The 17,003-nt window shown below is 40.3% G+C and overlaps 1 protein-coding gene across 1 annotated transcript in view; it reads left to right on the top strand.

The window, feature by feature from the left end:
• MYRFL (myelin regulatory factor like) overlaps positions 1–17,003 on the top strand; it is a 113,769-nt gene that overhangs the window by 15,658 nt on the left and 81,108 nt on the right. The window contains exon 2 of the mRNA XM_021678543.1: positions 9,278–9,368. Coding sequence (XP_021534218.1) covers positions 9,278–9,368 — 91 coding nt within the window. The remainder of the gene's footprint in view (positions 1–9,277; positions 9,369–17,003) is intronic.

Raw genomic sequence — 17,003 nt, 5'->3', positions numbered from 1 at the left:
ACCTGACTAGATATCAAGGGTGATCTGATATGGAGGATGGGGGATTCTGGTTAAACTGATTTGTCAGGATTCTTGCTAAAATTGGACAATGCAGACAGAAACATGAAAGTAGGCCTTGTTGAAAAGTTCAGAGGGGCCTGAGTAGAGTTTGATCTAGGAGTGAATCTGTCAGCAGAAGGATTACACATCACATTTAGTCTGTGAGCAATGCTCTAAGGTGGTAAAACCCCCCTCCCCCCAGATAAGGAAACAGGCCCAGAGAAGTTCAGTAGAACTAGGATTATCTCAAGTTGGCCTGATGGCAGTTCTCCAGATCTCATGCTTTTCCTTCCCTTCACAATACATGAGGCTCCCTGCTTCTGGAACACCCTTCTCTGCCCTGTTCACCTGGCTAATTGCTGTTCACTCTTGAGGTCTCCACTTTGGCATCATTCCCTCAGGGCTTCTGTGTCTTCCACAGTACTTTGCACTTCACCTCGAAAAGCATGTATTGCCTTTTTCTGTGTCAGCCTCCTACCGACAACTGGAAGGAAGGGACTATATCTCATTCATTCCTTTAGCCTCAGCAGCCAGGGACCGGCGCATAGGTATCACTCCAACATATTTATCCAATCAATCAATAAAAACCCCAAGCCTAGTCTCCCTCCAAGTCTGCTGGATTTCCCTCCTTTATTTCTCACATCCGAGAAGACATGAGTCTTTGTCCCACACTTGGCTGATGACTCAGGCCTCAGTCAGTGCCCTGCTGGGCTGCCCCCTCCCCATCTGCCTGGCTTGGCGGGATAGGAAGGCATTGCTGAGGCAGGACGGGCTCTCCTGAAAGCCATAGCGTGGGGCAGCTTCCATGTCACATTTTGCTGAATTTGTGCCATGCGGGGTCCACCCACCCACTGGGGGACATTGATTTATTATTCAACACTGTACATTCCAGAGTATCCAAGCCACCTATAAAGCCTGGGGGTGGATATCCCCACATTAGCTGTCCTTCCTCTGGGACACCTTCCTCTTCATCCTTTCCCTTCTTCCTTCTTCCTCTTCCTCTTTTTTGGCCCTTGGCAAAATTAGAGCTTCTAATAGACCAAAGCAGAACAATAATTCTTCAACATCTTGAACATAAAAGAAATGAGATTCCTTGAGGTGTTCCTATACCACTTAAAAGAAAGGTTGTCAGCTTCTGTTTTCCACATTTCTCTTCCACAGTTAAAAATTAATATTGGTTAACATGCAGTTGATTGTGTTTTGTTCATTCCTGTATATATTACCTTTAGTATATGTTATTGAAGAGAAAGGGCACAAGGCATGAGAGTTTAATCCTCATGTTGAAGGGTTGGGAGGAAGCTCGGCTGTAAGGCTCCAGAACTCCTGGAAAACTGGATTCCCAGACTCCCAGAAAGGCCAGAGGATCTTGCTTAACTTATATTTCAAGTCAGGAAAAGAAGTGTGAATCTGACAACCAACTAATGAGACATTGAACTATTTCCATGAAAATCGAGGTTAAATGGTGCAATAGACTGACCATTTTCCCCTCCTACTTTAAATCCTGTGCAAATGTTTAGATTATTCACTGAGAAGCCATGCAAATTGCCACAACGGCAGCTCTCCAAAGGTGTTGAGCCAATCAGCCACATTGAGTGGCTCCTGAGTCTGTGAAAAAGCAAATTGGACACATTCATCTGGAACTGTCATAACGTTAATGTTGAATGATCATAGATCTACTACATTTTTAAGTTGTATACGGCAGACACCATCAGCTGCCTTCCCAGTAGTGGTCCAACCACTTTCTTTTCTGCTGGCGGAAGCTTTATCTATTCAGAGAGAAGAGGAGAGTCCTTGAGCTCAGGAAGGGTAGGCCCTAATGTAATTGACTTAAATCAGGTATCACAATCAAGTATCAAGTTTCTCCTCTCTCTCCCTTTGTCCTCATAATTCAGCAGCTGTAACTCTTCTTTTGCAACCCCTTCCATCATCCTTTTTATAAAGGGTAAATTCCTCTATTTACCAAAACACCTAACAATATTAATAATAATTTAATATGTCCTTTACATTTTTACCAAGAATGTTATTGTTTTTATTAGTTTTTGAGTGTTTTGCCCCAACCCTACTCTCCTTCATTCTTTTGCATGATTTTGCAGAAAGCAAGGTTGTTCAAGAACACATACATTATGGTATAGTAGAAAACACCTGAGCCCCTGCAAGACCAATTGTGTTATTACAACTTGAATAAGTTATTTAAGCAGGCTAAGGATATTTGCTCTTCTGAAAAATGGGGATAATAATAGCACCCATCTGATAGAATAAAATTATTGTGAGGATCAAATGAGAATGAAATGTAAAATCCTTAGCACAATAAAAAGAGTACATAAAAAGTGCTCAACAGATTTACCAAGTATTATTATTATTATTATTATTATTATTATTATCCATTAACCATCTCTCATGTGGCTTGACTAGTGATTCTTTCCCACTCTGTTGGATCTCCCCTGGACACCATATTTGTCAACATTCCTCTGAAGGTGGGGCCCAGGTCATCAAGGTTGCATCTGTGCATAGAGGAACAGGGACCTCAGCACCCTAGTTCTGTACTCAATGATTAGTATAATTCTACATTAGTTCTTTGTCTTCCTGACACTTCCTCATGATGGCCCAACTAAAAGACCTTTGTCTGTAGCACCTATTCACTTATAAGCCAAGTTTCCCCATCTCCTTTTTACATGATTTAAAAAGTCAATGTAGAGCTGAACGCTTAACCTGCTTGTCATCTTGTCAGAGTTAGCCATCAAGCCAGTCAGCCTGAGATTAGACCTGACTCTTTCAAAACATATAGCTCCCTGCCTCCATCATTCGGGCCATCTGCATACTTGGCCAGTGTGCCTTCTTTATACTTCTGAAAATCACAAATAACATTATTGACAAGGAGGAGAGCAGAGTCATTTTATACTGAATTTTAGAATTTTCTCCAGGTTAGCATTTTGGGGTGTAGTTGTTCTCCCAGGTATAAGTTCTCCTAATCCTAATATAATTTCCTCTGCCTTCCGCCAGCTCAGTGACAAATATAACCATCCTTGACTGCCTCCCTCGAATCAGATGGAAGACCCCCAGGTGTCTCCTTGGGCCTAACTTACCACACTATGTTGGGGCTGCCTGTTCTTTTTCTGTGCCCCTCCCCTCCCTTGAGGGTAAGATCGAGTGTTGCTCACTATTGTATCCCCTGGTGGCTAGCACGTATGCACTTCATCAAATATTTATTAAATGTTGAATGAATTAATTAGCAATTTTGTTAAGTGTCTAGTTGAAGTCAAGAGACACATTTCCATGCAGAGCCTCCTAATCTGCTAGCTGGGAACCAGAACAGGCAAGGAAATGAAGTTCATCCACGCGGCTAGTTCCTGGCCTGGTGGGCCCAGGCAGGCTCTTAGATGTCTTCTGCTGTTCTTAAAGAGTCCAACAGCCAAGTTTTTAGTGATCCTTTCTAGAATTTTGCACCTGTGACAGTTCTGGAAAACATACGTGGGCGTTGTCATCCTGTTACACAATGTGCTTGAACTGTTTCTTTACTCAAGTTGAATAAAGGTTAATTTTCATTTTATCTTTTGATTATCAGGCACATAAATTTCAGGTGATTCATATCATGTTAAAGTCCAGAGACAGTCTTTTAATTTGGTCACGATTTCCAACAATGGATCATGTTCACTATGGTTTAAAGAACTGATTAGATTCTTCCTGGACCGACGTAGGACTACCTGTACAGGGAGAACTGGGGAGACTCCCAGGCTTCCAGGTCATTAGGTGGAGTTCCTCTTGGGAGCATTGCCCTGCTGCTCCCTTTTGTCTCAGTGCAAAAACAGGATGACATGACACCGGCCGGAGCAAATGAAATCCCCAAGCTCCTTCTCTGGCTCCTCACCCGACTGTCTCATTTTTCTAAGGCACCAGCACAACCTCCCACCCAATCACCACGCCAAAACAGGGACTAGTGAATTGCCTAGATTCCTTCCATTCAGTCACAGAGTCTAGTAGGCTTCTCCCCTCAAATACCACTCACATCCAGTGGTGTGCTGGTGAATGTTCAATAACCAACTCTTTGGGGGAAAAAATTCCCAATGTGTAGTGTTTGCCAATTTCCATGGTGTATATCCTCCCTCTATGGCCAATTTCAAGCTGTAACATGAAGACACTAAATACGGAGTTGGGAAGAGATGTGCACAAGCTCGTACGAGCTGGCTCCAGGGCACTGTGCTTTCTTCCACCTTCCTGCCCTAGATCAGAGTTTCATGGCCCTTCACGACCCAAGGATCTGTCCCTGCTGACTATTCTAACCTCATGGACCCCTGTTCCTGGAAGCTTTCCTGGTACCCTTTTGCTCCTGTTGGGTCATTTAAGTGACCCATAATGCCCTGTGTACATCTTCGTCGTCATATCACAATGCAATGGTATGTGTTTATGTCAGTCTTTCTCACTGATCTATGAACTCATTGAGCACAGAAACTGGCAGTAATGGTGAAGGGTAGTAGTTATTGAGCTGGGAACTATGCTCAGTATCTTAAATGCATTATCTCATTTCATCTTCACTCTCACTCTATAAGGTTGATGCTCTTATTATACTCATTTTACAGATAAGGAAATTGAGGCACGGAGAGGCTAGATAATCCACCCAAGGTTGCATAGCTGGCGGCACAAATCTAGAGCCAGATTTGATCCCAGGCCTGATTGTAGAACCAAGACCCTTGACTACTAAGGCTTCTTTGTCTTTGTGTGTCTAGCACTTGGCACTCTGCCTGGTCCATAGCAGGTGCCTTTTGCTTGTGTGTTGAGTAATAAGGGAAGGCTAATGTTGGCAGTATCCTTGACTAGTTTCTTTGCTCTTGCTTAGCTTCAGTCTAATCTCTCAACAGCAGGCAGTATGACCTTTCAAAACTATAAACCTGGTCATGTAATCCATCTGATGAAAATGTTTCAATGTCTCCATAACTTTCAAGATGAATTCCTTACCCTGATACCTATGAACCTTCATGATCTGATGTCTGCTTGTTTCTTTAGATACACCGTCCACTATTCATAATCACATTTTTTCATTCAAATTTTATTACTTATCCAACAGATGCAATATTTATTAAATAATTAGACCTAACAAGGTTCCAGGCCTTGTTCTAGGATGTGTACAAAAAGAAGCAATCTCTTCCCTAGAGAAGCTTAGAGTTCAGTGGAGAGAGACAGACACACTTCACATAGCTGCTCAGTAGGTTGAAACAGAATTGCATCCAGCTCTCACTGGGGACCACAACAGGTCTTGCTCTCAGTCTCATGTGTTCTTCACGTGGCTCTTGCCACGCTATTGGCACATTTCCAAAGGAGTCCTGCGGCTGAGTTTTTAAATTCATTTGCACATGCTCTTTTCTGTTCTTAGAAATTTTTCTTGGGTGCCTGGATGGTTCAGTCGTTGAGCGTCTGCCTTCGGCTCAGGTCATGATCCCAGGGTCCTGGGATCGAGCCCTGCATCGGGCTTCCTGCTCCACGGGCAGCGTGCTTCTCCCTCTGCCACTACCCCCTGCTTGTGTTCCCTCTCTCGCTGTGTCTCTCTCTGTTAAATAAATAAAATCTTAAAAAAAGATTTTTTTTCTTAATGACCATCTACTTATCCTTGAAAATTCCTTCTCAAGTGTCGCCTGCAAGGAGTCCTTGCCACCACCACCTAACTGAAAAGTCCCACAGTATTCCTATCTACAACCATCCTAATGCTTAACACCATATACTGCTCTAGCTGATTTTCTTGTCCCTCTCACTGGGTTGTGAACTCATCTCAGATTTTATTCCTGAACACATAGTGGATACTAAGTGCATGTTGAATGAATGAATGAAACAGTCAGTGAAGTAATGATTGGAAATGTCGTCTTTACTCATCTAACTCTGACTTGGTAGTGGCTCTAAACACCACCATTAGATTTAAAATCCAGCTTTATAGAAGTTGGACAGAATATCCTTAGCAAATGAGAAAAGGAGAGCGTTTGGCTTCTCCTCCTCTCCTCTCCCTTCTCTTCTTCTACCCCTCTGTCTCCTTCTTTGGGATATTTATGAACATTTCTGCTCGAATTTCTCATGAACACTGGTGTTTCAGAGGGAAAGTATTTTAATGTTTAAATCCAAACGGCAACCATTGGGGATCCTCACTGCTGCTTTTTAGAATCTTTTAAAAACCTACAGTTATTGAAACAGACAAATTTTGTCATCTTGGCTGTTGTCTGAATACTCTGGGCAGTGATGCTGTGTGACAAAAGATGAGAGTTGATAAAGGAAGGAACAGGGGGCATCTGGGTTGGGGAAAGTGATACGGGAACAGAGCATATCAGATGGTAACAAAAAAGGACTGGTGGGTGGTGGATGGGCAGGTGGGTGGAGGAAGCAAGAGCAATGAAAGGAAGGTCCTCGTGGTATGTACCCTACTCACACCTTTGGGGAGCACTTTTTCCCCAAAGGTCTGTGTATGTCTATTAGTAGGTCCTGTGGATTCAACTTGGACTTGTCTTTGGTCCTCCCTGGTGGATTGATCCTCTAACTATGTGCTTTTTTCTTGTCTGGCCAAGGGCAGCAGGACAGGTTACCATGTGGCAGCTATCCCTGAGCTTAGAAGGGGAGGCAGAGAACTAGGCTGAAGAAGGGCTTTCTCTCTGAGAGTGATTTAAAGGGGTAGTTCTCTGGCACTCCCAGGAGGCCTGGGCAGCTTCTCCTGTTCTGAGCAGGACTCTGACACCCACAAAAGCCAAATGTAGAACAGGATAGGATCAAAGCTTGAAACCAAGCCTCACTGACAGGGGGTGGGATGCTCAACAATGCCATCTCTGCAGGTTTCTGTGTAATAAGTGTTTAAGACATTTATAGCAAAGTGATTATTTTTAAAAGCATGAGATTTATTTTAACAGTCGTTTAAGAGTTTCCCTGTGTGTGCAAAGCCTCCTGAAAACAATTTTATCTGACACTATGGATTTATCTTGTTGAGTAATTTCCTTTGAGTCTGAAAGGCACAGATGTGATTTTGGAGTCCCTGAGAAAGCTGGCTACTGCGGGGATCATCTCTCCTTGTTCATTAAGGTGTTTGGACATGCCACATGGGGCAGGTCCTGAGAGCTGGGGATGGTGGTGGGGGAGGGTGGGTGATGTAAAGCAAGTGATACATTGGTCAGGTTAGCATCTGTGGGCCACCTCCAGGTTTGCCTGGAGCAGTGTGTGTGTGTGTGTGTGTGTGTGTGTGTATGCGCACACACACATGCTGTATAAAGCAGATGGGACACCAGCAGGGGCTTCAGTGGGAAATTAAACAGATTCTTCCCTCCACCTGCTTCTCTTAGCAGTCAGCTTGACCAAAGCCCAAAGAAGCAGTAGAAGCAAGTCAGTCTTGCCTGTTGTTGGAGCATGAAATGGGGCGGTGATGGTGGGGAGGGGAGTGAACACATGCTCAAGAATCAGGGCAGCCTGCTTGGTTTTCCTGCGTATCACTTACTAGCTGTGAGACCCTGGGCAAGCTAGTTAACCTGAGTAATCACTTTGCCTTCTCTGTAAACTGGGGATATTAGTGTCTACTTCCTAGGGCTGTTATGAGGATTAATGAGTCAGGTAAAGTGCCTCTCCTTTGGCTTAGCTCAGAGTAAGAAATCCAAACCACCTCGAATGTCCCTGAACAATTGTTGTGGCGTTCAAAGTCATCTCCCTTCTGTTCTTATCCCACCAAGCAACCAGAACAAACTTCTTCATTTTTTTCTTTTTGTTTGTTTATTCATTTGGGTTATTTTAGGTTCCACACGTGGTGAAACCATATGGTATTTGTCTTTCTCAGTGTGACTTATTTCACTTAGCATAATACCCTCTAGGTCCATCCATGTTGTCACCAGTGGCACGACTGCATCCTTTCTGATGGCTGAGTAATATTCCCTTGTAGATGTATATACCACATCTTCTTTATCCATTCATCTACTGATGGACACTTAGTGGCTTCCGTATCTTGGATATTGTAAATGTTTCTCCTGAGTTTGCTAGGTATAGAATCATGTTATCTACAAACAAATATTGTTTTGTCCTCTTTATTATATATTCCTATGTTTTATATTCTTTTTAAATTTTTTTTTTTTAAAGATTTTATTTATTTATTTGACAGAGAGAGAGAGAGCGAGAGCAGGAACACAAGCAGGGGGAGTGGGAGAGCGAGAAGCAGGCTTCCTGCCGAGCAGGGAGCCCGATGTGGGACTTGATCCCAGGACCCTGGGATCATGACCTGAGCCGAAGGCAGACGCTTAACGACTGAGCTACCCAGGCGCCCTATTCTTTTTAAATTTTAACATCTTTATTATGATCAGAAAGAAACCAGTAAGTGTATTTTCATTTTTTTAAACCAATAAAAAGGACAAAAATATTGTGTTACATTTTGGGAAGTCTAACAAAAACGTGAAGCAAGATACTTCTTGATGAACTTAACTGGAAATAATCTGTCCAACCAACAAACCAACCAACCAAACATCCAGCCAACCGTCCATGCATCCATGCATCCATGCATCCATCCACAAATGTTTATTGCCGCCTTTTTTATACCATAGATTCTTGTGGCTACTATAAGAAGTACATGGTCCCTGCTCTTTAAAGACTTTAGATGGAGAAACAAGCACAAGGGAAAGCAATTATAATAGTGCATAAAGTAAAGCACAGGGTGTTAATGGAAGCACATAAAAAAGGGCACCTAAATCAGCCTTAGACAGTCAGGGAAGGTTGCTGGAGGAGAGTAACCTCTAAGGAGAGTTCTTTTTTTTTAAATTTAAATTCAATTAATTAACATATAATGTATTATTAGTTTCAGAGGTAGAGGTCAGTGATTCATCAGTGTTATATAATACCCAGTGCTCATTACATCATGATCTAAAGAGATTTCTTTTTTTTTTTTTTAATTTTATTTATTTATTTGACAGAGAGAGACATAGTGAGAGAGGGAACACAAGCAGGGGGAGTGGTAGAAGGAGAAGCAGGCTTCCCGCTGAGCAGGGAGCCCGATGTGGGGCTCGATCCCAGGACCCTGGGATCACGACCTGAGCCGAAGGCAGACGCTTAACGACTGAGCCACCCAGGCACCCATCTAAAGAGATTTCTAAAGGAATATTTGAATGGAAGAAAGATCACACTCTCAATAAATGTATACTATTTAGTTGCTTTAAAATTCTTGGGTGCAGGCCTGTCAATGTTTTTAGATGCTAGCCATTCTGAAATCTTCATGAATCTCAAGACTTTTAATTTGCCTTTGCAGCTCAGGGGCCCAGTGACACTCTGGAGAACCCGGTGCTGGATACAAGTCTGCTGGAGGAATTCTTGGGCAGTGATTTCGATCTGGGGGCCTTGTAAGTAATGAAAGCACTGCTCTCCATTTGATGTTTTAAAAGTTATGAAATAATTAAATGAGCTGGAAAGTGTTCCCTCCTCTTCTATTTTCCAAAAGGGCATGGATGGAGTTGGTATTGTTTCTTCTGGCAGTTTTCCTGAGTGAAGTCTGCTGGGCCTGGAATTTTCTTTATAGGAAGGTCCTCCCCTTCCAATTCAATATCTTTAATAGATATTGGGCTATTGAGGTTATCTGTTGGTAGTTATCAGCTTAGGCTGTTAATGTCTTCCGGTGAATTTATTCATCTAAGTTGTCAAATTCACTGGCATGAAGTTGCTCATCATATTCCCTTATTTTATTTTTAATGTCTGTAGAATCTATAGTGATAATCCTTTTGTTGTTCTTGATATCAGTAATTTGTGTCTTTTTATTCTTGATCCATCTGGCAAGAGGTTTATCAGTTTTCTTAACCCTTTGGAAATCCAGCTTTTGGTTAAATGTATATTCCTAATTGTTTTTCTGTTTTGTATTTCATTGATTTCTGCTCTCATATTCTGATATTAACATAGCCACTCCAACTTTCTTTTATTTTTAATTTACATACAGTAACATTCAATTTTTATCCCGTATATAGTTTTGTGAGTTTTGACAAGTTCATAGACTTGTACAACTACCATCATGATCAGCACAAACAATAGTTCCCTCACCTGAAACACTTCCTTTATGCTTCCCCTTTGTGGTCAAACACCCACCCCAGCCCCTAGTGACCACTGGTCTGTTCTCTGTCCCTATGGTTTTGCTTTTCTTGAATGTCACATAAATGAAATCTATGAGATAAAACATTTTTAGTATGGCTTCTTTTACTAAGCATAAAGTCTTTGATCAATAGTTCATTCCTTTTTATTGCTGAGAAAGACTCTGTTGAATGTTTATAATTCAGTTTGTTTATCTAGTTACCCATTCAAGGACATTTGGATTATTTCCAGTTTTTGGCCATTATGAATAGTTTCTATAAATATTAATGCCCAGGTTTTTATGTGATCAAGAGTTTTAATTTCCGAGGGTAATATTTATTTATTTATTCAAATTTTTATTTAAATTCTAGTTGCTTAACATATGGTGTAATATTGGTTTCAGGAGTAGAATTTAGTGATTCATCACTTACATCATAACAAGTGTTCATCATAGGAAGTCCCCTCCTTAATACTTATTACCCATTTAGCTCATCCCTCACCCACCTCCCTCCATCAACGTTCAGCTTTTTTTCTATCTTTTAGAGTCTCTTATGGTTTGCTTCCCTCGCTCTTTTTTCCCCCTTCCCATATGTTCATCTGTTTTGTTTCCTAAATTCCATATATGAGTGAAATCATATGGTATTTGTCTTTCTCTGACTGACTTATTTCACTTAGCATAATATACTCTAGCTTCATCCACATCATTGCAAATGGCAAGATTTCATTCTTTTTGATGGCTGAGTAATATTCCATTATATGTGTCTGTTTTTGTGCCATTACCATACTGTCTTGATGACTACAGCTTTGTCATATAGCTTGAAGTCTAGAATCATGATGTCTCCAGCTTCGCTTTTCTTTTTCAGGATTATATATATATATATGTATTCTTTATCCATTCATCAGTTGATGGACATTTGGGCTCTTTCCATAGTTTGGCTATTGTTGTTAATGCTGCTATAAACATTGGGGTGCATGTGCCCCTTCAAATGTGTATTTTTGTATCCTTTGGGTAAATACCTTGTAGTGCAATTGTTGGGTCGTAGGGTAGTTCTATTTTTAACTTTTTGAGGAACATCCATACTGTTTTCCAGGGTGGCTGCACCAGTTTGCATTCCCACCAACAATGTAAGAGGGTTCCCCTTTCTCTGCATCCTCGCCAACATCTGTTGTTTCCTGTGCTGTTGATTTTAGCCATTCTGACAGGTGTGAGATGGTAACTCATTGTGATTTTGATTTGCATTTCCCCAGTGGTGAGTGATGTTGAGCATCTTTTCATGTGTCTGTTAGCCATCTGGATGTCTTCTTTGGAAGAATGTCTATTCATATCTTTTGCCCATTTCTTCCTTCCTTCCTTCCTTCCTTCCTTTTCTTTCATTCTTTTTTAAAGACTTATTTATTTATTTGAGAGAGAGAGCACATGCATGAGTTGGGGGAGGGGCAGAGGGACAGAATCTTCAAGTAGACTTCCTGGTAAGTGCAGAGCCCCATGCAGGGCTCAGTTCCATGACCCATGAGATCATGACCTGAGCTGAAACCAACAGCCAGAAGCTCAACTGACTGAACCACCCAGACACTCCTCTTCTGCCTATTTTTTAACTGTATTATTTATTTTTGGGGTGCTAAGTTTGATAAGTTCTTTATAGATTTTGGATACCCACCCTTTATCAAATAATGTCATTTGTAAATATCTTCTCCTATTTCATAGGCTGCCTTTAGTTTTGTTGATTGTTTCCTTCACTGTGCAGAAGTTTTTTATCTTGATGAAGTCCCAATGGTTCATTTTTGCTTTTGTTTCCCTTGTCTCCTGAGACATGTCTAGTAAGAAGTTGCTACAGCCGAGGTCAAAGAGGTTGCTGCCTGTGTTCTCTTCTAGGAGTTGGTGGTTTCCTGTCTCACATTTAGGTCTTTCATCCATTTTGAATTTATTTTTGTGTATGGTGTAAGAAAGTGGTCCAGTTTCATTCTTCTGCATGTTGCTGTCCCATTTTCCCAACACCATTTGTTGAAGAGACTGTCTTTTTTCCACTGGGTATTCTTTCCTGCTTTGTTGAAGATTAGTTAATCATATAGTTATGGGTCAATTTCTGGGCTTTTCTCTTCTGTTTCATTAATCTATGTGTCTGTTTTTGTGTCAGTACCATACTGTCTTGATGACTACAGCTTTGTAATAGAGCTTGTAGTCCGGAATCATGATGTCTCCAGCTTTGCTTTTCTTTTTCAGGATTGCTTTGGCTATTTAGGGTCTCTTGTGGTTCCATACAAATTTTAGTATTGTTTGTTCTAGCTCTGTGAAAAATGCTGGTGTTATTTTGATAGGGTTTGCATTAAATGTGTAGATTGTTTTGGGTAGTATAGACATTTTAACAACGTTTGTTTTTCTAATCCATGAGCATGGAATGTTTTTCCATTTCTTTGCGTCCTCTTCAATTTCTTTCATAAGTGGTCTGTAGTTTTCAGAGTACAGATCTTTTACCTCTTTGGTTAGGTTTATTCCTAGGTATCTTATTGTTTCTGGTGAGATTGTAAATGGGATCGATTTCTTGATTTCTTTTTCTGCTGCTTCATTATTTGTATATAGAAATGCAACAGATTTCTCTATGTTGATTTTATATCCTACAACTTTGCTGAATTCATGTATTAGTCCTAGCAATTTTTTGTTGGAGTCTTTCAGGTTTTCTGCATAGAGTATCATATCATCTGCAAATATTGACAGTTTGGCTTCTTCCTTGCCGATTTGGATGCCTTTTATTTCTTTTTGTTGTCTGATTGCTGAGGTTAAGACTTCTAATACTATGTTAAATAGTAATGGTGAGAGTGGGCTTTCCTGTCTTGTTCCTGACCGTAGAGGAAAAGCTCTGTTTTTCCCCATGAGGATCTGAGGGTAATATTTAGAATGAAGTCTGCTGGGTGATATTTTGAGTATAAGCTTAACTTTATAGAAATTGCCAAATTTTCTAGAGCAGCCATACCATTTTCCATTACCATTAGCAGTGTGTAAGACATCCAGTTGCTTCTCTTCATTGCCGGTTCTTGGTATTATTAGTTTAGAAAATTTTTATTATAGCCATTCTATAATAAAAAGCCATTGTATCTCATTATGTTTTAACTTGCATTTTCCTAATGACTAATGATGTTGAGTATCATTTTGTGTGCTTGTTTGCTATTTATACATTTTCTTTGGTATAGGTTCTGTTCAAATTTTTTGCCCATTGTGGAGTTTTCTTACCTTTGAGTTTAGAGAATTGTTTAATATTCTGGATATAAGAACTTTGTTAGATATGTGATTTGTGAATATTTTCTCCCAGTCTGTAACTTAAGTTTTCATTCTTTTAACACTATCTTTCCCAGAACAAAAGTTTAAAATTTTGATGATGTCCAACTTATCTTTTTCCTACATGGTTTATGCTTTATATCTAAGAAATATAGATATTGCCCAATCTAAGCTTCCCAAAATTTTCTTCTGTTTTCTTCTAAAAGTTTTGGAGTCTTGCACTTTACATTTAGGCCTATGATCCATTTTGAATTAATTTTTTTATAAAGTTTGAGATATAGGTTGAGATTAATTTCTTTGTGTATGGATGTCCAATTATTCTGGATTTATTTGTTGAATAGCCTAGAAAGATTATTAAATTAAATTACTTTTACGCTGTAGTAAAAAATCAGTTGACCATATTTGTGTAGATCTATATCTAGACTCTAGACTGTTCCATTGATCTATGTGCCTATCATTTTGCCAATACTACACTATCTTGATTATTGTGCTTTTATTATAAGTCTTGAAATCATATAGTGTAAGTGCTCCAAATTTGTCTTTTTCAAAACTGTTTTGGCTATTCTAGTTCCTTTGATTTCCCATATAAATATTAGAATTAGCTTGTTGATACCTATACAATCATGCTGGGATTTTGATTAGGATTGTGTTAAGTCCAGAGATCTATATGTGGAGAACTGATATCTTAACAAAATTGAATCTTCCAATCCATCAACGTGGTATATCTCTCCATTTGTTTAGGCCTTCTTTGATTTCTTTCATCAGTGTTATATAGATTTCAGCATGTAAATGCTGCACAAATTTTGTTAGACTTATATCTAAATATTTCATGTTTCTCTTTGAGCTATTGTAAATAATAATTTCCCCCCCGAAGTTTTAGGTTCCAATTATTCATTGCCAACATATAAAAACAGTATGATGTTTATAAATTAAGCTTGGGTCCTACAATCTTAATGAAGTCATTTATTAGTTCTGAGAGCTTTTAAAATAGATTTTTGGGGATTTTCTATGTTTACAATGATGTCATCTGCAAATTGAGACTGTTGTATGTCCCAAACTCTATGCCTTTTTTTTTTTTTTAAGATTTTATATGTTTATTTGAGAGAGAGAGATGCATCAGCCAGGGGGCGGGGCAGAGGGGGTGGAAGAGGGACAAGCGGACTCTGCCCTGAGCATGGTGCCCAACTTGGGGCTTGACCCCATGACCCCGAGATCATGACCTGCGCCAAAATCAAGAGTCAGACACCCAACCAACTGAGCCACCCAGGCACCGCTAAGCATAGTTTTCTTTGAGATTATATTGTTTGGGATTATATTGTTTTTGAATTTGTAAATTAAAAATTTTCAGTACATGTGGAAAGTTTTCAGCTATTATTTCTTCACATTTATTTTTCTGTACTAATGTCTTTCTTACCTCTTTTTAGGACTCCAGTGATACAAATGCTAGACCTTTGATACTGTACATGGGTTCCTGAGTCTCAGCTGATTTTTTTCAATTTTTTTTCTCTCTGTTGTTCACATTGGATAATTTCTATTGATCTGTCTTCAAGTTCACTGACCTTTCTCTGTCATCTCCATTTTGTTATTGAGCCTATTTTGGTATACCTGTAAATGCCCTCCCCCCTCCCCCCTCCATGAAAGAGTGAAACCGGACCTGAATCTCAGTAATGAGGAAACCTATCTGTGGATATCTCTGGTATCCTTGCTGCTCTTTGCTGACAAGAACATCCTTGCTGAATGACCACAGGATGAAGGGAAGCTCAACATTTTGAAAGTTAGTTAAACACAAACACACACACAGCTAGTGGGTGGCCAAATGTGTGAGGCCACACTCTGAGCTGGCTCTTCTGCTCTAGGCACTGTGTGGGCTGAACTCAGACACTAATTGCCCCATGCCTTCCCTCACATTCCCCTTCACTCCATCCAAACCATGGGTGTGAATGCCTGAGGAAAGAGTGGGCGGTATGTATCCTTACCATCTCTGGCCTGAAAACAATCTGCCAGAAATTGTCTAGTCTCTCTTCTATGTAACTACTCCTTAAGAGAAGGTATAGCGGATTGTACCAGGGTTCTGCTTAATCATATGGATCACTTTTATAAGTAGAAGAAAGAACTTTAGTTGTTTGGTGGGGAGAAGTGAACAAAAGCCTTATTCAAAGAACTTGTCTTCTTATCTGGGAAGTCTGAAATCTGCCATATGATCGTAGTTTCCATGATAATAATGGTCTTTCCTATAGGACCAGAATTATCTCTTACAGGCTATCACTGTTGGTTTGCCCAACTGGATTCATTCTCTACCTTTAGGGGTGGTTGGGTGTAAGAGAGGTAGAGGAGGGAGTTAATATTGTTGAGCACTTACCAAGGGTTGGGCAATGTTCTTTGCATTTTTTACACGTTCATTTATTTAATTACAGATTTGATTTTACACATTTCATTCTCTGAACAAATTTGCCAAGCAGACACAATATTATCTATATTTTGTAAATATGGAGGTGCAAAGAGAGTAAGTAACTCTCCACAGGTCAATAAGTGGCAAAGCTGGGATCCAAATGTGCCTGGCTCTACACATGACCTTTCTTCTCTATGCAGCTTTTAGATTAATTAGGTGATATTTGGGAGCAATGTGAACCTCAGGGAAATACATTAACTCATCTAAAATTATCTGACAAAAGATGTGACTCAGGATGGGTCTGAGCCATAGTTTGCAAAGATTGTCAGTATTCATGCCCATTCAAGAACAGTCCGGTAATCAGATAACCTGTCATTGCTTGATAAAAACCGCTCAGGTGCATGCAGTTAAGTGAGGCTGAAATAAAAGTCTGGGCAAGAACAAGTGGAAAGAGCTCCGGTCCATCCCCGACCATGAGGCTGTTCAGCTGGTTCAGTGATCATTACATCTGTACAACCTATTCAAAGACTCCAAGTGTTGACTATTTCTAAACACCTGGCTCTTTTTGCAGGTTAGTTGCATTCCTCTTAACAGCACTGAGAAGTAGGTTTTCTTGCCTGGGCTCACAGCTAATAAGTAGCAGAGCTAGGATTCAAACCTAAGTTTATGACCAATCTTGAGTCACTTCCCATCTACTGTATTGCCTATGAATTATGCTTTTTTTTTTTTTTTTTAAAGATTTTATTGATTTATTTGACCGAGAGAGACAGAGCGAGAGAGGGAACACAAGCAGGGGGAGTGGGAGAGGGAGAAGCAGGCTTCCCGCCGAGCAGGGAGCCCGATGCGGGGCTCGATCCCAGGACCCCGGGATCACGACCTGAGCCGAAGGCAGACGCTTAACGACTGAGCCACCCAGGCGCCCCCTTATGAATTATGCTTTTAAAAAATGTCCCTCCTCTACCTCTCTTACACCCAACCACCCCTAAAGGTAGAGAATGAATCCAGTTGGGCAAACCAACAGTGATAGCCTGTAAGAGATAATTCTGGTCCTATAGGAAAGACCATTATTATCATGGAAACTACGATCATATGGCAGATTTCAGACTTCCCAGATAAGAAGACAAGTTTTGAATAAGGCTTTTGTTCACTTCTCCCCACCAAACAACTAAAGTTCTTTCTTCTACTTATAAAAGTGATCCATATGATTAAGCAGAACCCTGGTACAATCCGCTATACCTTCTCTTTGCCAAAACGATCTAA

Source organism: Neomonachus schauinslandi, chromosome 5 (genome assembly GCF_002201575.2).
Source record: "Neomonachus schauinslandi chromosome 5, ASM220157v2, whole genome shotgun sequence".
NCBI lineage: Eukaryota > Metazoa > Chordata > Mammalia > Carnivora > Phocidae > Neomonachus > Neomonachus schauinslandi.
Note: the sequence above shows the minus strand (reverse complement) of the source record. Positions and strands in the feature narration are given on the sequence as shown.